The sequence below is a fragment of the Tauraco erythrolophus genome, chromosome 26 (assembly GCF_009769465.1).
Source record: "Tauraco erythrolophus isolate bTauEry1 chromosome 26, bTauEry1.pri, whole genome shotgun sequence".
NCBI lineage: Eukaryota > Metazoa > Chordata > Aves > Musophagiformes > Musophagidae > Tauraco > Tauraco erythrolophus.
The window spans coordinates 7,655,834-7,679,056 of record NC_141490.1 but is presented as its reverse complement, the minus strand read 5'-3'; the positions used below and the strand labels follow the sequence as shown (position 1 = coordinate 7,679,056).

Genomic DNA, 23,223 nt, shown 5'->3' with positions numbered 1-23,223 from the left:
TTTGAAGTCTTACATCCTCATTTCCCATCAGGACGATTAAAATTGATTTCCGCCATCAGCCAGAGAAAGATAATCCGAAGTGGGTTCCTGCGAGAGAGAGCTGTATCCCCACCGGAGCTATTACAAACCCTCTCCTATTATTTTAACTTTCTTTTCTAGGGATTTCTCTTCGGAAAAGGGCAACTTAGCACTTCTCGGCCATACACATCGTCCAAGAAGCCGGGGAGAACTATTTAACCTCGCAGAAAGTGGACTGGGGGATTTAAATAGCTCTTGTTTACCACCGGAGGTATTTTTAGAGGGGTAATCGGATCCTCTCGACGCCTTCGCTTGGCTTTCTCGGGCTCCGTATCCTCCGACCCCCCTTGCACCTGTCCCGGTCTGTATCCGGGCAAACTGAAACGCGATGGGTTCTTCCCATGGCATTAAGCTGGGTAGATCCCAGTGCACCCAGAGGCTTTGCAGAAGGAGGATGGAGGGATTCAGGCTGGAAAACCATCTCCAAGGCGTAAAACCTCCGGCCAACAAAGACGACGTGGAAATAACGGGCACGGAGGGCGAGCGGTACTTGGGGATCCAGCTGTGCCCGTCTTTACCCATCTCCTGAATCAATTAAGCCTGGAATATCCTAAAGAAAAAAAAAAAATTATCTCAATTAAAAATCAATTCATTAAATTTTAAAAATCAATTAGTAAATTTTAAAAAATCAATTAAATAAATCTAAAAATCAATTAAATAAATTTTAAAATCAATTAAATGAATCTAAAATCAAAGAAATAAATCTAAAAATCAATTAATAAAACTAAAAATCAATCAAATAAATCTAAAAATCAATTAAATAAATCTAAAAATCAATCAAATAAATCTAAAAATCAATCAAATAAATCTAAAAATCAAAGAAATAAATCTAAAAATCAATCAAATAAATCTAAAAATCAAAGAAATAAATCTAAAAATCAATCAAATAAATCTAAAAATCAATCAAATATCTAAAAATCAATCAAATAAATCTAAAAATCAATTAAATAAATCTAAAATTGATTAAACCCTGAATATCCTAAATAATCTCCGAAATACACCAAGAACATCCCTAAAGTATAAACAGCATCTTCCCAGACTGGAGGATCCCAGTGCCCTGCGACCGTCCCGCCACTGCGCTGGTTTGCAGCAAACCTCCGTACGCAAATTTGCAAACGAGGGGGGGGGGTCGGCGGTTCCTGTCGCCCCTAAGGGGAAAACGATGGGTTCGTCCCAGCGCTGCGGGAGCTCGGCTTCCCCAGTCCGCCATCCACAGGCTCCCAACCCAGGAGGAGCCCCCAAAAGATGGGGTCCCCACCCAGCACCCCGCCATCTCGCGGCCCCCCGCCACGCGGCGTCGATATCTTTACAGGAGGTAATTTAACGCCATCCCCAGCTTAAGCTCCACAGCTACCGGGCGTGAAATTAGTTCCAGCAAGCTGCAAATTTGCCGCTAATAAAAATATTTAGCAATTCGCTAGTCTTTAAATCGGGAGCGGAATGTTTTCTCGCTCGCATCGACGCCTGTTTCTTTCGAATTCGGATATTTGAGCGTCGGGGAGCTCCAGCCGTAAAACGGAGAGGTTTTTTTTACGACTGCGCGGAGAGTTTTAAATCGATTCCCCCAGCGCTTCCAACTCCGCCGCCGAGAGTGTGATCATTTAATATCAGACCGTGTTGGGTGTTTTCGCCACTGGGATGAGCTGGGCACACTGGATTTGCAGTTTTTAACCCAAAAAAGGCCATCTCGACCCAAACCCTCCCCGTTTCCAGCGGCTGCTCCTTGAGCGGTCTTACAAAAGAGCTTTGATCCATCCGATCCTGCCTTGCAGCCCTTGAAGGAAGGTGACCTCTCCGTCCTCCTGGGCCAAGCATTTAATTAGCCTCGGCGCTAATTGCATCTCTCTGCCAAGCCCGTTTTGTCCAATTCCAACACCAGGATCTTTTTCACGTCTTTGCCAAGAAATGCCACAACCCCCTCATCTTCTCCTTGGGAGCCGCGATGAAGCATCCTTCAAATCATTCCTTGGTGGGATGGCATCTCCCATTCGTAGGAGACCACTGGTATTATTTATGTCCAAATAAATCCTTTGCATTGGGTTTTGCTGGGCTGTGAGCATCCAACAGCACCCGGATAACTCCTCTTCCCCTTATTTAAAGCACAGCATCGCTTGAGAGCGTGGCCAGTAAAGGCTTTACGGTACCTGGGTTATTGGTATCAAATTTGTTGGACCTGGAATTAATTGTACCATGTCGTTTGTCATCAGTTTGATGCCTCCTGCCCAGAGCAAGGGTTTGGATGCAAGTCAAAAATCTCGGTGAAGCTGGGATCTGCAGACTTCCCTCGTCAGCCGGAATATGAACCACCATAAATAAAAAGTTTCTCCTGCAGCCATGCAATCACTGCAAACCACGCAAAAATCCTCAATTTCTGCTACTTTCCTACATTTTTTGATTCATGTTTTATTCAGCATTGCTTTTTTCCCCTTTTCTGTTTTGTTTTTTTTTTTTTTTTTTTTCAGATGCAACACTCTGACAAAAGCAATCCATGACACCGAATCCCAGGTAAAAGTTAGGGGAAAAAAACTCATTTTAGGACAGCAATAAATTATTCTTTGCCCATAAATCTAATCTTTGCATTCAGCTGACCAGCTGCCAGAGCAGTCCTGTAAGGCAAATCCCTACCGAGGCATTGCTGATGCCAGGGGGAGGCTGAGATAAAGAAGAAGGTGTTGAGGATGATGTGTTTCCTTGCAGATAGGTTGAAGAAATTTCTAAGGAAGGTTTTTCTTGGAAATATCACACCAATGAGGTTAGTTTTCCCCAAGTATCTTCTTCCAATTCCTTAGCTGTGGATTTACAGTTGGTTGCTGTTGTGCTCAAAGAAACCCGTAGCCCTGCTGCAACACTGTATGTGCCATATAAATAATATTATAGGGATATTTTGGAGCACTTTGGGATATTGGACATCATTTCATCTCCAAATCTTAATGCTTGAGTTACCATCAGCCCAACTATGCTGGATACTACAGAAGGGATTAAAACCAACAAGCACCATGGCCAAAACCTGGCTGCTGGATGCAGGTTGCTGGGGCATATAGTAGATTTATTCTTCGACCTCTGGCCAAATATCTGGGATGTGGCATGGTCCAGCAGTGGGTTCAATAGCTGGATGATCCAAGCTCTAGGCTGTAACCTCTTGGACTTGCTTAACGTTGTTGTCGTCGGCATCAAGAAACCACCGGGCAGCACCAAGAGGAGATGAAGGAGATAACAAATAGTGAAAAGACCCAGTTGACACAGGAATGGGTTAAAAATGTCATTAAAGCTACGAATAATGGGTAGAAGGGAAAATCTGGAAAAGCCTCATTGGCTGATGGACAAAAATGATGAGTTTTAGGTGGAAAGCCAAAGGGTGGAAGAGGAATGGCAGAAAGAGAAGGGTCTCTATGAAAACAGGGCTACGAAAAATGGAGGGTTTACAAAATAGAAGAGTCCAAAAATGCACAGAAATGGGAAAACAGCGAAAAGCAAAGTGAGGTTCTCAAACCACAGGAGCAAATTTAGCATTTCTGATTGCCGACAAGAGCGGGAAGCCCCGGGAATCATGGAAGAGAAGGGCTGAGAAAACGATGGCGAAGACAGACATCACCGACGCGGGGTCTGCGGAGGAAAAAAAAATTCTCTGGTGGGATTAATGGCACGGGGTGTGGGAAGGAGTTTGCTATCAAACATACGCTGTGAATATGTTGGCAGCCGGTGCCTGCCCGCTGCCAAGCAAAGGCAGGCGTCGGAGCCGGTTTGCGCTCCGCTTGCCGAACTGGTTGATGTCACGCTGGCGACTTTGATTTCGTCGCAGGGAGAGGCAGGGCGATGCCGCGCAGCATAATTAATTAATCGCCGTTTTATTCCTCCCATTGAGAGAAACGATGGAAAAAAACGCAGTTAGGTGACATTTTATGCATCAAGGTATCATCAGACTTCAAGTAGTTGAGAGGAAAAACTGAATATATCAACGTCTTGACTTTTCGGGGTTAACTGGTACATGAGCCGTGAGTACCAGCATAAAGTCACTTGTCAAACCACACTGGCCATGTCTGATGGGGAAGAAACAGGATTTACAAACACGTAGGAAAATGGGTTTAAAACAGAAATGCCTTTTCTTGTTATTAAAGATGCTCCGTGCATTGACAAACCTCGGAGGCCTTCGATCCCCAGTGCGCCTGCCCCACAGCAGGGCAAAACCCCGCCGTACCCAGCTGTTATTAACCAAATCTGCCTGATTTTGGTCCGAAATATTTTGAGGGCGTGGGGATTCAATGCCAGGGGTTGGGGGCTGAGCTCCTGCTCAAACTGATGCTCCCTGCAGCGGGGCGGGCAGGAGCTGGCTGGGGGCTGCCGCCGGTGGCACAACGAGCAACGGTGGGTTAATTTAAGCACCGATCCGGCTGCAACGGGAGCGGGGGGGAGAGGGAATTCCCGTTCCACCGGGAGCACTTCCCAGGACCGGGATGGGGAACTTCAGTGGCGGGAGGGGGCGGCTGGAGGAGGGTCCTGCGAGCTCCTTGCAGCCGGGAGCCGGAGCCGGAGGCGGAACCGGGAGCGGGACCGGAACCGGGAGCGGGACCGGGAGCGGGTTCGGGATCGGGAGCGGGAGCAGGACCGGGACCGGAACCGGGTTCGGGATCGAGATCGAGATCGGGACCGGGACCGGGAGCGGGACTGGAACCGGGATCGGGATCGGGAACAGGAGCGGGAGCGGGAGCAGGACCGGGACCGGAACTGGGACCGGGTTCGGGATCGGGACCGGGACCGGGATCGGGACCAGGAGCGGGATCGGGACCGGGATCGGGAGTAGCGGGACCGGGACCGCGACCGCGACCGGGTTCGGGATCGGGATCGGGACCGGTCCCGGAACCGGGATCGGGAACAGGAGCGGGACCGGGACCGCGACCGGGCTCGAGATCGGGATCGGGACCAGGACCGGGACCGGGAGCAGGAGCGGCAGCGGGAGCAGGACCGGGATCGGGAACAGGACCAGGACCGGGACCAGGACCGGGAGCGGAACCGGGAGCGGCGAACAGGGACCCCAGTGGCGCTCCCCCGCCTCTCGCGGCACGGGAAAACCCAAGGCCCCGCCCCGGCGTCCCGCCCGGCGTCCAGCCCCGCAGCCAATGAGAAGCCTCAGGCGAGGGCCCGACAGCGCTGATTGGTCCGGCCGCTGCGGGGCGGGGCGGTTGCCAGGCGGAAGCGGCAGCGGCGGAGCGGCATGGCGGGCACGGTGCTGGGCGTGGGGCCGGGTGTGCTGGTGCTGCAGCTGCTCTGGGGCCTGGCGCTGCTGCTCTGCCTGGCGCTCTCCCGCGCGGCCGCCCAGGCGCGGTGAGCCGCGGGAATGTGGGGGGCGGTGGGATCAGGCCGGGCCCGGTGCTGAGCCCGCCCCGCCCGCCTCTCCCCGCAGGGTCGCCGTGGTGCTGGTGACGCTGGGAGCCGCCGTCCTCAGCGCCGCGCTGCTGCTCTTCCCCGGGAGGACGAGAGCCCGGCCGCAGCTGCCGCCGACGAGGTGAGCCCGCGCCGTGGCCTCCGTGGCCGAGTGAGCCCCGGGGGGGGGGCGGGGTGGCGGGATGTTACCTCAGGGGCCGCCCTGAGGCCCCGGGGATGGGCCTTTCCCTCAGGGATGGGCTCCGTGGGTGCCCCCAGGCCCTGGGGATGGGTCTTTACCTCAGGGCTGGCCCCAGCAGTTTACCTGAGGCCCTGGGGATGGACCTTTACCTCAGAGATGGCACCCAAGGGCCACCCCGAGAACCCGAGGATGGCCCTTTACCTCAGGAATGGGCCAGGGGTTGGGCTTTTACCTCAGGAATGAGCCCCAAGGGCCACCCTGAGCCTCTGAGGATGGGCCTTTACCCCAGGGCTGGCCCCCATGGGTGCCCTGAGGCCTCAGGGATGGGTCTTCACCTCAGGGATGCTGCCCAAGGGCTGCCCTGGTACCCTAAGGATGGGCCTTTACCCCAGGGCTGGCCCCCATGGGTGCCCTGAAGCTCTGGGGGGGCCCTTTACCTCAGGGATGGTGCCCAAGGGCTATCTTGAGGCTCTGAGGATGTGTCTTTACCCCAGGGTGGCCCCCATGGGTGCCCCGAGGCCCTGGGGATGGCTGTTTACCTCAGGAATGGCCCCGGGGTTGGGACTTTACCTCAGGGAAGGCCCCAGCAGCAGGCCTAAGGCCCCGGGGATGGCCTTGTGCTGCCTTTCGGTCTCCTGGAGCTCCTGCTCTGACGGACGTTCCTGTCGATGCAGGCTGTGTTGCTCACGGAGCAGGGATCTCTTTGTTTCTTTAACAAAATTTCTTCTTTACACACCGGTAGGTGACCTGTGGGGTTTATCCCCTGACCCATGGGGCTCTGTGCGGGCATCACACTTGTGTTATCCTTCCTGGCTCAGCTCTGAGCTTGAGCAGCTTCTGCTCCTCCTCTGCCATCCCCTTTCACAGCTTGATCCACAGCCCTCCATCTCCCAACACACCCCGGAGCGTGCCGGTAGCCACGTGGCAGGTAGTTTGGATAGTTATCCCTCTAATTCTGCAGCCTTTTGCTGTCCCCTAGCTCTGTTTTCCATTTCAAAGCCCGGTAGCTGCACTTTGGCTCTCTTACCATGCTCAAGCATGGAGCCATCTGTGGTTTTGGGCAGCCTTTTGTCTGTGTTGTCAGGCACGGGGATCTCCCCCGATTTCGGGTCAGATCAGGCTGCCTGAGCTGTGATCTTGGGTTTTCCCAGAGCTCTTTGAATACACAAAGTTTTTGCGGCGTTTTAGGTGCTGTTTCCTCCATTCTATTATTAATGCCCATTAATTATTGCTCTTCTCAATCTTGATCTGTGTAAATCCCTACTAAAGATCTTTTTAAGTTTTTTTCTTTTCTCTGCCTTGCGTGGGACCTGCTGGTGTAAAGGTTGGAAGCGAGATGAAGGGCAGCCGAGCGCGTGTTCGTGCCCGGGAGGTTAACAGAATCAGAAAGCTCATGTTTTTGGGATCTTCAATTGGACTGGACCTGCCCTGACGATCAATAATACATGACCGGGGCTTTCTGTGCTGAAACTCAGCTAATTGGCTAATTAGAAAGAGGAACGTGCGGAAGGAGCCAAGGCACAAGAGACTCTTTCTGCAGCAGCGCCACGGCTGAGCGTGTGCTAATGCCTTTTGTAAAACCGAGCCGGGCTGAGCGAAGCTCTGGGGTAGTCTCAGGAGCCAAGAGGATGATTCCGTAGCCAACCTTCTTGCGGTTGGCTTCCCATTGTATCTGCTGTATCATTTTTTAATCTTGTTTTTTACTTTTTCCCCCTGTTTCCCTTCTAAAATGGAAGAATCGTGTGCAGGTTCTTGCAGCGCTGGGATGTCTGTGGCCTGGGAGAGCTGCCGCAGGTTTTGACTCGTGTTTCTTCCCTGCGCTCGGTGCTGCACTGCTCCTTTTCTCCGTGTTGGCTTTCCCACAAGTGGCTTTTTCCAGAGGAAAGGGATTCTTCTTTCCATCTTTTGTGGTGCACCCCTTCCCACAGAGAGCACCTATGTCAGGAATGAAAAGCGAGGGGAGGAATCTGGGGGAATCCCAAAAGTTTTCCTCCTGGGCTGATCTTCTTGGACAGTCCTCTTTTCCAGGACGTGGCATGCTCCCTCCAGGCTCCTGGAGCGGACTGCGCCTGTAACATGTGTTGTGGTCTGTTTTTTTTCCCGCTCTGCAGATCGTGGACACCTTCTTCATCGGCCGCTTCGTCCTCCTGGCTGTGATGAGCCTGGTCTTACTTGGGTGCCTGTTCCTGCTCCTGGTTTACCACCTCATGGAGCCAGTCTATGCCAAACCGCTCCACAGCAGCTAGCGGCAGCCGGAGGCAGCGATCCCAGCGAAACGGAAATCCCGTTCTCATGGCAATAACCCAGGAAGGGACACCAGGAGACTGGTGTGGAGGTGAACGTGTCGATTTTTCCAAGCTCAGAAAGAGCCGGCGAAGCAAGCGAAGTGTGTCTCTTGCCCCCAGCACTGCGTCCTTCCATCTTTTCGGACTGAGCACAAGCACCTTCTTCTCTAGGGAAGGAGTTCAAGCCTCCATGGATTGCAGAGGTGTTTTAACCTCTCCTTTTTTTTTCTCTTTCACAGGAGAGTTGAAATCCGGGCACTTTGTCCTACACTTGATTCAGTGACTTGAACTGAGCTGAGATGGTTTGTTATCCTTATCTGCGAAGATGGTTTGTTATCCTTATCTGCAAGAGATGGTTTGTTATCCTTATCCGCAAGAGATGGTTTGTTATCATTCCTTTTTCACTTTGGTTTAATAAAACTCTCTGAGAAACCTCTGGCTTGGTCTTTATTTATTCTCCAGCAATGCCACCTTTAGGTGACAGTGTTTCTGAAAACCTTTTCCTGTGGCAGACATGTTTTTTGGGGAGGAATTCATCCCATAGTTGTGGACCATTTGGCCGTTTACTCCTCTGTTGTCTCTGTAGCTGGCACTGTTCAACTTTCCTGCAGCATTCCCAGGAGTGAGCTGAATGATCTGGCTTCATTCGGTGGGGGATTTGAAATGGGGGGTAATCCCTAAAATCTCCCCTCCACAAGGATGTGGAGGAAAGCCAGGTCTCGTCTCCCTGCGCTAAACAATCCGCAAAACCCTCTTGCTTTTCCAGGACTGCTGATACCCAAATGTCTCCCAGGTGGGCCGGGACCCCAAGTTGTTCCTGCTTCCCTAAAACACAAAAACGTTGCTCGCCCTCGTGCAGATCACTGGCTGAAGCCAGTAGTTGACTCCAATACCAACCCCATTTCTCTCCCTGTTTTTTCCATAGAAGCTGGGGGGAACTGCCCCGCTGAAGCGGACTGGGGACTGGGCCTCCTGCCCATGCCACAAATCAGTCTGTTGATGGCAGCAGCTGGCACCGGCTGGATGTCTGTACTTAACTGCAATTATTACTGCTTTGCCCTGTCTTAGCCATCCCCCATAGCGACGGATTTTCTTCCATGAAATCTCACAAGGCTTTTAAATTGCTTCCAGGAGAAAAGCGTTTTGATGGGCCGGAGCATCGTGTGGCTCTTCCGAGCAGGGAAGGAGCCGTTACCATTCATGCTGTGCCAGGGAGAGGTTCCCTCAGGTGCCCCGCGGTACCTGGGCGAGGTAGTCATGTCGTGGCTCCGTGTTTTCCAGCCCCAGAAAAGACGGATGACGCCGCTCAGCCTTTCACGGCTGAGAGGGCAGCGAGCATTGCTGTGAGGTTAAAGCCGAGTGCGAGACAGCACAGTGTGTCCGGGGGCAATATAGCCAAAACTTGGGGGGGGGGGCAAGAAACTCAGAGCACTTGCACAGTTTTGGGGTTTTTTTTCTCCATTTTAGACATTTCTTTCTTTTTTTTGTCTGCTACCAGGACGTGAAAGGTTAATAAAACGGAGCTGGCGGGCTCGGAGACAACGCTTCCCCTGCAGAAAACACCCCAGCCCCCGCAGCCCTAACTCTGTCAGCTAAAAACGCGTGAGTATGCTTCAAAAAAAGGCAGAGGAGAGGGGTCTGTACTTTTCCTGCCGTGTTTTCCTGCTCAATCCCTGTCCTATCCCGTCGTCTCTGCCCAAGGGAGCCGAACTATCGTGTCGAGGAACACGCTGAGCATTTATGCAACACAAGTGCGTCGGGTCTCTTGGTGATGTCGGAGTTACGCCTGGAACAAAATTCATATTTAATTCATCATCTTCATCACGTTTATGAACACGAAGCTACTCCTGCAGCTCGCTCCGGCTCCGCGCCTGCCGTGTCCTTATTCCCCGGGCTTGTGCTTTTCCGTCCCCTTAATCCCTTTGTAACTAAAATCAGTCAAAAGGCTCATGGTGCAAAAGGGAATTTTGGGGAGAGCGGAAAGCCCTGCTGCAGGAGGGCTCTTGCATGAGGAGGCCATTTCAGCACTTTCCCAAAAATCCCATGAATTGGGGAAAGAGCCCCATGGGCTTTTGCCACCCCCAGCCCCCTCCCCAAACTCCATCCTCATCCTTGGCCAGCCTCGGCAGCAGGGAACGACCGGCTGGATGAACTCAGCCCCTGCTCTCTCCGTGTATTTATTTATTCTGGGCAATTCTGCTCCTCCCCACTCAGGGGCTTTCCAGACGGTTCCTGTTTATTTTTCGGAAAGGAAAGACCGCGTCAAGGACTTGGTATGAGCCGGAGCTGCTTTCCAACCAGCCCCAAATGGTGATTTTTTTTTTTTTGCTGCCATCCCCCACCCAATCCTTCAGATCCTGGCAGATAACCTCTCACTGGCACAGCCACCTCTGTCTAGCGCCCTGATTTTTATTTTTTGCAATTAATGTGTAGCAGGAGGCGGGTTTGGCTTAAATCCCAACTTCTCCGTCGCTGGCGAAGGTGTCGGGAGCTCAGGAGATACGACAGCCAAGGAGCCCTGCTCCGGCCCAGCTTTCTCCCGAAACTGTGAGCAAATAATCCCAGCTTTCCCCTTGCAGGGTGGGCGCCGGTGCTCCATGTCCCGAGGAGCCAGCCCTGTGCAGGCGAAAAATGGCCCTAAATCCCAGCGGGAGAAATCTGTCGTGCCAAAAGGGATGTTTGCACAAGATATCGCACGCGCCGGGGAGGAGGGCGGCCAAGCTGCTTTCAGGTCGGTGGGAAAACAGCCCTTTTCCCTTTTCCTGCCCTGCATTCCCTGCCTGGCTTGTTAGAAACGAGCAGAATGCTTCCACACTGGGGTGCCAGTACCCAGCTCGTTCACGGGTCCCGAGGCAGCTGCTCCCTCCTTGATGCTGGGCGGTGAGTGGTGCCGGAGTGGGGATGGAGGGAGAGGAATTGTCTGCAGGAGGAACTCCTCTCCTTGATTTAAGATCCTTGAATGACGGCAATTCCTCACGCCTCGCGCTGCGCTCTGCCGGCACTTAATTACCCTCCCTGGAAAAAGCTGGCCTCGTCTTTCCACCTTGGCTTTGCTGACTTCAGCTTCCCTGCCGCCGTATCCCGCTTTGCCTTTGGCTGCTAATTAAAAAGCCCTTCAGCGTTCGCTGGCTGCTCCTTGCGTAGGGAATTACGGACCATGCCCCAGCCACCTCCGCGCAGCCCGGCGTTCATCCAAAATCCGTGCAACCCCATTCCCAGGCCGCTTCCCGGCAAAGCTCAGCTGAAACGGTGTCGCCTATGGAAAACCACCCAGGACATGTGCTGCGTATGTCGGAGATGGGGAATGCCCGTGGGAGGGTTGAGCGCCGGCGTCGGGGAATATGGATGCTCCCTGCACGTGCCACGCTCGCCCCGACCGCATCACCTGTGGAGGGGAGCCCTTGAACTATAAAATCCAGGTTTTTCCGGGCAGCGTGCTAGGAAAGCAGGCTCCACGTTTACCAAAGGGGCTCCTAAGGAGCTCCTTTTGGGAGTGATGGGTTTTTCCTGGTCCACAGGACAGCAGCAGAGGTGTGTTTGTGCTCTCCTGGCTCTCGCAGCCCCCTCGCTGCGCCGAAGGGGCTTGTGGCGGGGGAAAGCAGTGGCCCCTTCTCCAGAATCCATCCCGGATTCACCTCAAGACGAGGTGAATCTTGCAGATTTCTCCCAGAGGAGCTCGGCTCAATTTAAAGTCCTTTGCTTGGGGCAAACCCAGGGGATCCCCCTGCCTTCCTGCCCACCCTCCTTCTCTAAAGTCTCAGTGAGATCTGGGGCTTTCTTTGGCATTTGGCTCCTAATTTATTTTTTTTTTTAGGTTTAAAATTGCCATGGGCCGTCTGCCCTTTCTCCTCGCTCCCGGCAGCGCAGCCAAAGCTGCTCAGACTTTCCAAACACGAGTGGGATGTGGCCCAGGCCTAAATTTGTCTTGGAAAAACTATGAGTAGCTGAAAGAGCAGGCAGGAGGTGGGGGGGAAAAAGGAAGAAAGAGGAAAAAAAAAAAACCCACAACTTGCTTTTGCAATAAGCCCCTCTGTGTCCGGGTTTGTGGTTTTTTTTTTTCTCAAAAATGTATTTCAAGGCACCGTCCTCCTCCGCAACGCGGACGGCGATTAAGGAAAGCGAAAGCTCCGTCACAGGTGCACCGAAATAACCATTCTCAGCCCGGTGCCTGGCATCTTTCCTGGCATCATTGACCCCTGTGCCATCAGAGGCCACATTTGCCAGGAGCCGTGCAGCTGGGTGTGCCGTGGTGCCAGCCTTTCGTCTCTGCTGAGGACAGACCCTGTCGTGACACCTCCCTGTGGCTCCCTCAGGGCGCAGTTATTTCCCTGGGGAAAAAAGGGCAGTTGGGGATTTTGCTTTCCTCTGCCTGCCCCTTGTTTCTCCTACTTTCTCCCCCAGGGATCCGCAGGCACCCGGCACGTTTTCAAAGCCCCAGCGAGCATCTCTGCTGGCTCCCGGGGCCATCACCACCTCGAATGTGCCTGTCCCTCCCCGTGCTGCTCCGTTGCCGTGCAGGGGTTTACAAGGAGCTGATCCAACTGGCCAGCAGGTTTTCTTCTTTTTTTTTCCCCTTCGCTGATGAAATCAGCACTTAATAAAATCACATCAGGCCCAGATGTTTTTCTCCTCGGGTTAAGATCCAAGGAGGTGAAGTCAATTAGAGTTCAGATTTATACCAGGCATAAACGCAGCCCCTGGCGCCCGCCGCTGCGCGGAGAGCCGACCCTGCCCGGGTGCGATCCCGGGATGGCGAGCAGGCTGGGAAGTCACCCCACAGCTCACGAACGCCCCGTTCCTCACACACAAAGTTGGGGGGGCCCCCACAAGCGCACAGCTGGCCGCACAGCTGACCCCCATCTTAATCGAGCGGCACTGCCGGGGCCTCCCAGACCCACCCGTGCCCAGGGGAGCCCGCAAGACTGGTGGTGCTGGTTTAACCTCCCAGGGTCTCCTGGGCACCTGTCATGCAGCTCCTCCTAATTAGGAGTTGTCTAATGAAGACCATCATCTGCTCACGCTGGACTGAGCGAGAGTGGCTATGGAGCTCGAGCGGCCGTTTGCCGTGGCGGGGGGGCTGACACATGGCTACGGGTCCTTCCTTTGGGGCTAAATGGTACGAATTAGGAATCATAACGATCAGGAAAAATGATGGATCTTTTTGGCTTTTTTCGCAGTGGGATGAGACGAGGAGCAAAACCAGCTTAATTTGGGCTCAGTGAAAAGCTGGGGGATGTCCTCGACGTGGAATAAACAGTGCTTTGTCTGTGAGGCAGCGCCTTAAGGGATTTGCCACCATCCCCCTGATCCGGTATCCTGAAATATGGAGCTGGGATGGGGCAGGCTTGCAAACGAGAGGCTCCACATGGAGAGAAGCGAGAAGAAGGGCATGACCAGTGCCCTCAAGTTCACGGAGACCTGGCCGAGCCCCACCAGGAAAGGGCACGGAGTGGTAACGCAGGTTTCACATGTTTTTATTAATAAAAACGGCCGATGGTGAAGAATCGGTCCCGGAAGACCGGTTGGCCGGAGCCCTCGGACTGTGCCTCGCCGCTGCCTCCCGCCGAAGCCATCCCACGGTGGCGGTTCGAGCCTGCGGGCCGTGCCTGAGGCCGTGCCTCGGCTCTGCCCAGACGGACACGCTCCCGGTGCCCCAGCCTCTCTCCTCCCTCCGGGCCTCTCGGCTCGGGGCGGCTCGCGGGGGACACATCAAAACTCCTTAAACCTGCGGGGAGAGAAGCGAGCGGCTGAGCGCGGTGGGCGCCGGTGTTGGGATCAGTGACGGGTGCCGCGGCGCTGCCGGAGAGATGGAAAGGGAAAGCGGCTCTGCTGGGCAGCCCCAGCCCCGTCTGCACCGCAAGCCCAGGAGAAGCAGGCGCAAAGAGGAGATCCAGCCAACGCTTTGTCTCTGGCCAAAGCTGAAACATCCCCAAAAAAAAGCCTCCGCAAGCTGCTCCGGAGACAACGCGCTCCCCGAAGCCCTTGAAGGCGTTGCAGTGTTTCCACAAACCGAGCCAGCTGCTTTCCCCAGCACAAAACAGCCGGATTTTGGTGCAAATGTGGACAGTGCTGACCCGGCCAGGATAGTCCTTGCCCCAGCCAGCCCCGGCACGGGAGAGCGCAGCCCGACAGCCCTCCACCGGTGGCCGGAGAAGGAGATTTGGGCCGCACTTACCGCAGCGCCAGGCCCAGACTATTGCTCTTTCACCTGCAAACACAAGACATAAAGGACCAAACGCTCGCAGGGGGGCCGGGGTCTGGCACCCCCGCCGCCGGCACTGGCCGCGGCCCCTTCCCCCTCGGTGCTCGCGGAGAGGCTTCGGTGGCAATCGCAGACGGGCCAGCGCTGATTTGGAGGTTATTTACACCCTCGCAGTGATTTGGCCACGGATTTGATTAGTGTAATCAAGCTCATTAGCACGGGCGGGCGAGTCAGGCTATAAATTTAGCCGTTTCAAGTGCATTAATCAATGTTTTGCTCATCGGGCATCCGGGCTAGCGTCTCATAAGTCAGCTGGAGACAAGGACAAGCTGCCCACCCGCCCGTCCACACTCTCTTCCCCGGCCATCGCGATTTGATCCCTCGATTCCCAAATCTTGATCTCAGCCCTTAAATTATCAGCGGAGCGGCTGTTTCTAGGCTGAGCCTGCCAAGTGAAACTCAAAATCGGGACGAATCAGGCTTGTGTTTGTGTTTAATCCTCGGGGCTCAAGCAGGGATACTCACACCGAGCTACTTCCCATCCAGCACTGACTCTGTTAGCTGCACACTAGAGCTACAAAGACACAAGGACGGCGTGTTTAGCACCAAGAGAGTTTCGCGAGGTGCGGATGGCTAAAATCCCCCGGGTGCTGCCCTGGCTGGGGGCGGAAATGCCTTTGTGCCCACAGGAGCGAGACGTCGGGCAGACGGCCTCATGAAGCCCGACGGGATGCTCGCACGGAGATGCAGCAGTGACAGCAAAGGGTAACAAACGTCTTTCCGGAGTGGCACCGACGCCGTGTTTTTGGCATCGTGGGACTGGAGGCCGCCCCGGGGCGGTACGTACGTACCCTCTCTTCCTTGCTATGCAGCCGCACCACCCACGGACCTCTTTGACCACCACACGAGCGAGGAACTGCAGGAGGAAAGGTGGAGGGTCACCATGGGGCCGGTGGCTCTGCAGCCGCCAGCCTTGGCACGAGTGTTTCCGTTGCCGGGAGAGAAATTTTAAGGCTCTTCCTAGGGAAGATCGTGTGATCTAAAACCGTACATGAAGGAGGTCGTAGGGAAAAGCCAAGTGGATGGAGGCAAAGGTTTGGAGTCAATACGGGGCTTTGCAATTCGCCCTGTGCCTGGCTGTCCCCTGAGGACTGTCCTTGCCTTCCGCTGGCGCGAGTGGCTTAAAGGGAGCCCTTGAATATCCAGGATGGAAAACCACATCCTGCCAAGGAGTGACTTACCAGGCAAGCCAAGACGTCGGCTGCTATCAACATGTAGAAGACGTTATTCCAGCCCGTGGGGGAGATGAGCCCTGCGAGCAGCGGCCCTAGCGCGGCACCTGCGAGGGGGCATGTTAGGAGATGCCCCGTGCACAGGGCAGAGGGGGTCAGGACCCCCAGCACTGGGGGAAATCGGCGCTGGGCACCCCCCAGCTGTACAGACCTATGGATCCTGTGCCGTCAATGATAGCCGTGACAGTAGAAAGGGCTTTGGCGTTTCCTTTGAGAGACTCGTGGGTTCCCTGCGGGGACGGAGGAGCAAAACGTAAGGAGGAAAAACGGCTTCGGGGTCCGCAGCAGGCAAGTCCCAGCGTGAGGCCGCTCACACCCCGGGCAGCAATTTCCATGCGTTGGACCCAGCCGTGGATGGGAAGACCGAACTCGGATGCTGCCTGCAGCCAAGCCACAGCAAAACTGGGATTGCCAACAGCGGACAGCGATCCCAGGTGATTCCCAGCAAATATTTCCAGCGGGATTGCGGTTAGAGGGAGATGCAACAGGGCCAAAGCTGAGGCAAGGTGACAAAGCAATAGGACAAAAAAGCCGTGTTTAAGGGAGGGTGCCGACCACGGCACGAGGTGTGACAGCCCCGTTCTTCTCCGCTGTGCTTCAGAGGCGTTGGAAAACAAAGCTAAAATGTAAAATCCCAGCAAACATCCCTCTGGGAAAGAAGGAGCAGCCGTCGGGTGCGCAAGGGCAGCGTGGCGGGGTCCGAGGTGCGCCTCTTACCAAATCTGCCGAAACCGCCGTTGTGATGAGAGCGTAGGGCCCGTTAACCAGCGCGCCGCAGACGACCAGCATCGCTGCGAGGAACGAGGCCGCGGAGGTCCCGGGAAGAGATGAAATCTTTTTAAATGCAGGGAGCAGCAGGATGTTGGGTCTATCATCCCCAGCCCTCATGTGGACATTGCTGTCCTGTGCATCCTTCTCCTGCTCATCTCCATTTTTCCCCAGGAGATCCCACCCAGCAGCAGCAAACGCTCATCCAGAACCACCCTCCACCAAATCCCAGAGCAGGAGCCCAGCTCGAGAGGAGAAATAGAGGCAGGTGAGCTGCAGCATCTGCCATCACCCCTTCGGTGACGGGATCCAGCCGTGCCGAGGAGCTCCTTACCTATCGATGTGCCGATGCCATTCTGGCCAATGTGGTTATACAGGAAGAGCTGGAAAAGAGACACAGGCTGAACTAGTTTACAGCTATTCCAGCTGTTTTCCCAAGCGTTTTCCTTGCAGCAGCACCCCGGGGCCAGGATGGAGAAGGTGAGGACCTGAATTACCGCCGGCGCCAAGTTTCGCAGCCCCCTACGTGGCGTCGGAAGAGGAGAGCGCCAGCCCTTGAGCTGAGCGCCCTTGGCTCCGCGTCCCGCCGGCTGCCTGCCAGATGGAATACCTGGCAGCTGGCAAGCAGAGGTGCTGCCGCGATTTACGGCTCGTGCGCCTCCCCGCCGGCTGAAGCCAGACGGTGGTTTGTCCCCCGGCGCTATCGAGGGGCGCGGACATGGCGGCCTCTCTGCTTCTCAGCTCCTTCGGAGGAGAGCGGCTCGGGACCCCAGCCAGCCAGGTTTGGATTAATTAGCCATGTTTTTGTGGCGGCAAAGCCAAACGAGCTCCGTGCAGGTGCTCGGGAAGGATATCCTGGCCAAGTGCCAGCGGAGCATGAGGGCTTTTGGGATGCAAAGCAAAGATGAAAGCTGGACGGGCTCGGTGGGACCTCCAAGGCTTTAAGACAGAGTGAGGTTGTGGTGGGAGGGAGGAAAAAAACACCCCTAAAGGGTATTTTTAGCTGTCAAGGACTATACGATCCCCTCCCAGCCCCCAGATCTGGATGTCCACCCCGGGAACATCTGGGCACGTGGGTCGATCCCAGCTCTCGTCTCAGCCAAGCGCGTGACCAGCTCATCCCGGGCACTTGGGAAGAGGAAGGCGGCCGTGAGTCAAAGGAACCGGAGAGGAAACCCTCGTGACCAGGATTTTTTTCCGCCGCGTGACAACGCACCACGGGAGCGGCGACAACCAACATCACGCAGCACGTGGTGGCTCTGCCGCCGGTGTAGTCGGAGATGAGGCCAGCGAAGATCCCCCCTGCAAGAAGGAGTCGCAGGTGTTGGCCACACCACCCCAGCAGCAAAGCTTCACCCCAGCTTAGACAAAATCCCACAGGATGCTGCGCTGGGATGCTCTTTACCCCCCAACTTTAGAGTGAGATGCCCCCAAGGTTAAATACAATATCAGAGTGATCCAGCCCCCTCACTTGGGTACGTGACGAACCTAAAATGCCCCCGACGTCAAAGAGGGTCGACAGGTCCCCGGCTTCCTTGGCACCGAAATGAGCTGCAGGGAGAGGAGAGGGATGAGGAGATGGTCCCCTTGGCAGGCTCGCTCCCACCTCGCCGGCTCCAAAAACTCACCGACGTTCACGATGTAGAGGGGAAGCCAGTAGAGGAAGGTGTAGCTCACCAGCTTGGCAAAGAGCAGGCAAAGGGAGAACTCCACCACGCCCTGGGAGGAGAGGAGAAGACATCAGAGGAGCCTCCTTCTCCCAAGCCTCCTCTGGATGGTGGTTTTTTCACCCAATTTTCTGCCTGGTGGGCACCCCGTTGATGGGTGAGCTGCCCTGGCTTTGCTTTTTCCTCCATCCCCGTCACCATGCAAGGGACATCCCATGACTCACGGGTATCCAGGGCCCCGAGGAAGCTGATGGCTTCGGGCTCCTCAGCTGGCTCCTTGGAGCTGTTGGAGCATTCACGTCGCTCTGGCCGAGATGCTCAGCGGCCCCTCGTTGGAGGTGACCACTTCGGGATCCTTCTCGTTGGAGGTCACCCCTCCAGCATCCTCCTCGTCGGAGGCCATCTAAAAGGAAGCCAAGGCAGGAGTTGTGGCTTTTGTTGCTACAAGGGGCTGAAAGATCAGATTTCCTGCCGGGATGTGACCCGGATGCTGACACCAGCATAGCAACAAGCATCCTCCGTGATAACTGCACGTCGCTCTGATTCCTGACGTTATGACCTGACACCCACGTTGTTTCGCTGTAAACTGAGCACCCACCCAGCCCAGGACAAGCCCGTTGGGAAGAGATTGGACTCACGTGATGCAGGCGGACTGCAGCCGACGTCCTCGGGATCTGCAGGGAGAAAGGAGATCCTGTGAGGGCCCGGACCAGCCCCGCTCCGCCTGCTCTCCCTCCAGCATCTTGTGCCACAGGGGAGAAACGTGGGACTGGGGAATCTGTGGGCACTGGGTTGCATCTCCAGATACCCACTTCCCAGCAGCAAAAACCCTGGTAAAATCCCAAAGGGCTTCCCAAATCATTCCTTAAAGGAAAAGCTGCTGAGGGAGTGAGCGGCACAGGGGCTTGAGCCTGCCTGGATGACCCCAAAGGATGCTGAGCATCCCTGCAGTGGTTGGGTCCACATCCCTGCTTGCCACAAGCTGGAAATAAGTATCCGAGGTTGCCAAAAACGCTTGGAGACAAGGTGGAAAATTGTGGTCCCGCCAATCTCGGCGTTACGCCAGTCATCTGCTGCGCCCCAGATCGCACCACTCACACTCCACGAGGAAGAAGAAGCAGATGATGCCCACGGTGGCGATGATGATGCCGGGCACGACGAAGGACAGGCCCCAGGCGGAGGAAACCCAGATGCCGGCGATGAGCGACCCTAAGATGTTGCCGACGGAAGTGTGCGAGTTCCAGATGCCCATGATCAAACCTCTCCTGGCAGAGACAGAGCCGGGGTCGGCATCGCTGGAGCCAACAGGGATCAGGACCGGGGTGGGACACGCAGGAGAAACACTCACTTTCCTTTCCCGAACCAGTTCCCGACGCACGCCACGACGGAGGGCCAGCCGGTCGTCTGCACCAGCCCGTTGCAGATCTGGCAAGAGATAGGCAGCGTTGGCACCCAGCGGGTGCCAACTTGATCCATGCACCACTTCAGGTAGCTGGGCTCAAAAACAGCCCCCCTCCCAAAGCTGTCGAGAAAACACTCGGTTTGGGTTTATTTTTTCCTGCCGGGCAATCCCGGAGCCGTTCGCGTGGTTCTCGTGGCTAAATTGGGAGCGGCTGGTGTTGCCAAACCAGCCGCCGGCCCTGCTGGGCGAGACGGGCGCGCCCGGTGGTTTCGGCGCCCACGCCACGCGCGACCGGGTTTTGCGGGGAGTGGAAATGCCCAGCGTTCTCCCTCAGGAACTGGGAAACGCCGATCCCTGAAAGCTGCTGAAAAACTGGGATGAGGCCGTGAGGGTAAAATCCAGAGCCTGGGCATCCTCCAGCACGGACGCACCTGCATGATGATGAAGTACCAGAGGAAGTGGATGTTCCAGAAGTAGCCGAGGCCGAAGAGCGCGGTGAAGAGCCCGCTCAGCACCATCCCCCCCGACAGGTAGTAGCGCAGGGGGAGGCGCTCCCCAAAAATACCGCTGCGGAGACAGGGAAGAGCATGGACAGGAGCTGACGGGTCTTGCTGCTGATGGGTGTTATCAAACCACTCGGCTGCTTTCCCGTTAACACGACCCCAGCCCGATGGAAACCAGTTTCCTGGTGGACTGGTGCAGACTGGTGTATGGAGGGAAAGGGATGCACAGGACCTGGGTACCTGATAAACATCCCGATGGCGTAGGCCACCAGGAAGGCATTATCCAGCGCCCCGAACAGCTCCTTGTAGTTGCTCCCATCTGGAAAAGAAATATTAGGGTCACATCAGCCTGGCCCCGTCTTCTTTTCCCTCCCCATGGCCCCTGGCTCATCCTCGTCCTCATCCCCCATCCCAAAACCCTCCTCCCCATGGGGACATTGGCTCTCGGAGCGTGGCCAGGTGCCATCCCAGCCCCACTTTCGCCACCCGCTGCTGCCCTTTGCCTGGGGGCACGGGGCAGACACACGCTGCGGAATTACCTCCGGATGCCTAGAGCTGCCGGCTCTGCCAAAACCTCTGGCCACATCTGGGCTTAGGGCATAGGGTGAGCCCGTCTCAGCTGCCATGAGGGCAGTTTTTGGGTGATAGGGGGGTGCTCAGCCTTACCGAAGGGTGCCCAGCTGCACCACGTGCTGCTGTTGGAGTCGTTGTGGGGGTTCGGGCCCAGGGCCGAGCAGTTGGGGTGCAGCTGGCTCTGCAGGGAGAGACAAGGGGTGAAAGGAGGGTGCTGGAGAACCCCACTGCCCCCACATCCCTCTCCCCACGGCTGGGGCGAGGTTGGAGCTCACCTTGACGATGCTGATGGGTTTTCGGGAGAGGTGGTAGCTGGTGTAGCAGAGGAAGGTCAGCACCAGCGTCAGCCCCCGATACCTGCGGGATCAAGGGAGCGGAGGGGTGAGGAGTGGGGGACAGGGATGGGGACGGGGATGCCACCATCCCAGCTGGCAAAGCCCAGCCTCGTAGGGAAGTCTCAGACATCTGCAGCTTCGGCATTAGCCATGGTCTTCCTCCCCCTTCCTCAAAATTCATGCTTTTTGGAGAAAAATAGTAGGTAAGGAAGGACAACAGCCGCCACCGTTAAATCCACTCAGGATGCGGATGCAAATCTCTGCTGCTGTTTAACCTGCAGGGTCTTAGAAATGCCCAGGAAAGGGGAAAAAAAGGGTTGTTCCTGCTCATTTCCCTGGCAAAATACCCCCTCGGCACCAAATGATGACAATTCTGCGGATGGGTGAGCTGAACCGGCCCAGGGGAGGTGGTAGGGAGATGACTGGCCCCCAAAAAATAGCCAAAGACGTGGCTTGGAAAGATCAGCTGAATTTATTTTGAGGATTTCCCCCTCCTCGAGCCGCCATCCCGGCAAACCGCGGGGTGAGCAAGCGCCTTTCCGGTGTCACGGGTGGAAACAGGGCGCAAGACCGTGGCTGATTCATCATCGCTCCTGGCGTTAATTAAAGATGAGCTGGAAAAAAAAAAAAGCTAGGAGGGGGAAAATGCCCCAAGCAATCCCTGCTGCTTCCTCCACTGGACAGGGGCTTTTGCTTGAATTAAATGCAGGAAAATGGGGAAAATTGGAAAAAATGAGAAAAATTCAAGCTTTTGCTTGAATTAAATGCAGCAAAATGGGGGGAAATAGGGAAAAAAATGGGGTTTGGGCTCAGGGATGGGGATGCTGCTCCCAGCAAAGGTGAGGGAGGAAGCCTGGAGAATCCCGAATAGGATCCAGCACCCTCCGGAGCAGGGTGAGCACCTCTGAGGGGCCTCATCCTAAATTTAAGGGAGGTTTTACGACGGCGCAGAGGATGCGAGGGGTCAGGGAGCGGCTCCGGCATTGAGACATGTCACGGGGTTGCTCCAAGTTTAGAGAAAAACAAAAAAAGCCCTTTTTCTTTGCAGTTTTAGCTCATCCCGCCGCTCTTCCCAGTTTCACTTCTTCCTGAAACTGCAGCCATTACAGACACCCTGAGCTCTCTGCTCCCGGGTGCCGGTTCCGAGACTGGTTCCCACCGAAAAAAAAATAATTAATCCCTCCAAAAAAATATAATTAAACCCCTCCAAAAAAAAAAAAAATCACCACTGGGGACTGCGGGGCTGATCCGAGGGGAGCGGAGAGGCCGCGGGGAAGAAGGGGAAGAGGAACTTCACGTGCGGTACCCGACTGGGCCGGAGAGCTGGTGGTTGGTTGTTTTTCCGCCCGCTCCCGGTGTTGTGGCAGGGAAAATTGCAGCTGGTGGAAAAGCACGGGGGTTGTTTGGCAACAGGCTTGCAAAAATTAAATCTCTTCAATGAAATTAAATGGGCAGCAGGCTCGTCACCTCGCCGACAGGGAGAGGAAGCAGCGGGATCTCCGTTTTGGCCGCATGCCACCAAATTTTGAGGGCGAGGGCCCAGCACATGTGGAGGGACAGCTCGAGGCTCAGCGGGCGCTGCTGCCCATCTCAGGGTCCCCGTGCATCTCTCCGGCCCAGCCCCGCGGTGCCCGAGCAGGGCTCAATGCCCTCCATCCCCGGGATGGGGGAGGGGCCAGTTCCTGGGTCATGCCAAAACTCCTGGGTTTGGTGCCAGTGCTGTGTTGGATCCAGTCATGCGGCGGACCCGGTGCCCGAGGGGTGATGCTAGACCCTGGGCGAGCAACTCCCGGTCCAGGGCTGGATCCCATCCTGGTGCCAGTTCCCAGGACAGTGACCACTGGTCCAGGGCTGGTCCCCATCCCAGTGCCAGTCCCCAGGACAGTGACCCCCCAGTCCCCATCCTGGTGCAGGTCCCCTGATCCAGGGCTGGTCCCCATCCCGGTGCTGGTCTTCTGGTTCAGGTCCAGTATGCATCCCGGTGCCAGTCCCTGGGACAGTGATCCCCCCCAGTCCCCATCCCGATGCCAGTCCCTAGGACAGTGACCCCCGGTCCCCATCCCGGTGCCGGTCCCCGGGACAGTGAGTCCCAGTCCAGGCCCAGTCCCCATCCCGATGCCAGTCCCTAGGACAGTGACCCCGGTCCCCATCCCGGTGCCGGTCCCCGGGACAGCGAGTCCCGGTCCCCATCCCGGTGCCGATTCCCGGGACTGTGACCCCCGGTCCCCATCCCGCTGCCAGTCCCCCCGCAGCCCGGTTCCCCCATCCCCGGTGCCCCCCGGTCCCGCTCACCGGCTGTCCCGGGGAAGGGCACGGAGCAGGCGGACGCCGGGGGCGAGCGCTGCCCTCATGGCGGGCGGCGGCGGAGCTGCCGGTTCCCCCCCGCCTCCGCCCCGCGGCTCCTTTTCACCGCCCCGCCGGGCCGCCGCTCCCCGCCCCGGCCCGGCCCCGGTCCCGCCCCGGCCCGTCTCCTTCCCCGGGGCAGCCCCGCCGAGCCCGAGCCCGTTCTCTGTCCGAACCGGAGCATCCCGCGCTCCGGTTCAAACTAACAAAATCCC

At 56.0% G+C, this 23,223-nt stretch overlaps 2 protein-coding genes across 2 annotated transcripts; one reads left to right on the top strand and one right to left on the bottom strand.

The window, feature by feature from the left end:
• The first annotated feature begins 5,287 nt into the window (after positions 1-5,287).
• Positions 5,288-7,905, top strand: LOC104377182 (transmembrane protein 218). The gene is given in 4 exon segments (XM_086626994.1): positions 5,288-5,397; positions 5,477-5,538; positions 5,541-5,578; positions 7,750-7,905. Coding segments are annotated over 4 exon segments (345 nt in total). The 3' UTR covers positions 7,885-7,905.
• A 6,853-nt stretch (positions 7,906-14,758) lies between these two features.
• LOC147526881 (glucose-6-phosphate exchanger SLC37A2-like) lies at positions 14,759-23,031 on the bottom strand. Its single transcript, XM_086626931.1, is given in 19 exon segments — positions 14,759-14,932; positions 14,934-15,041; positions 15,367-15,464; positions 15,569-15,647; positions 16,135-16,208; positions 16,520-16,568; positions 17,402-17,487; positions 17,674-17,736; positions 17,814-17,904; positions 18,063-18,150; positions 18,152-18,255; positions 18,498-18,526; positions 18,951-19,117; positions 19,201-19,277; positions 19,686-19,821; positions 19,998-20,076; positions 20,424-20,511; positions 20,606-20,687; positions 22,958-23,031. Coding segments are annotated over 19 exon segments (1,731 nt in total). The 5' UTR covers positions 23,017-23,031.
• Positions 23,032-23,223: the final 192 nt, after the last annotated feature.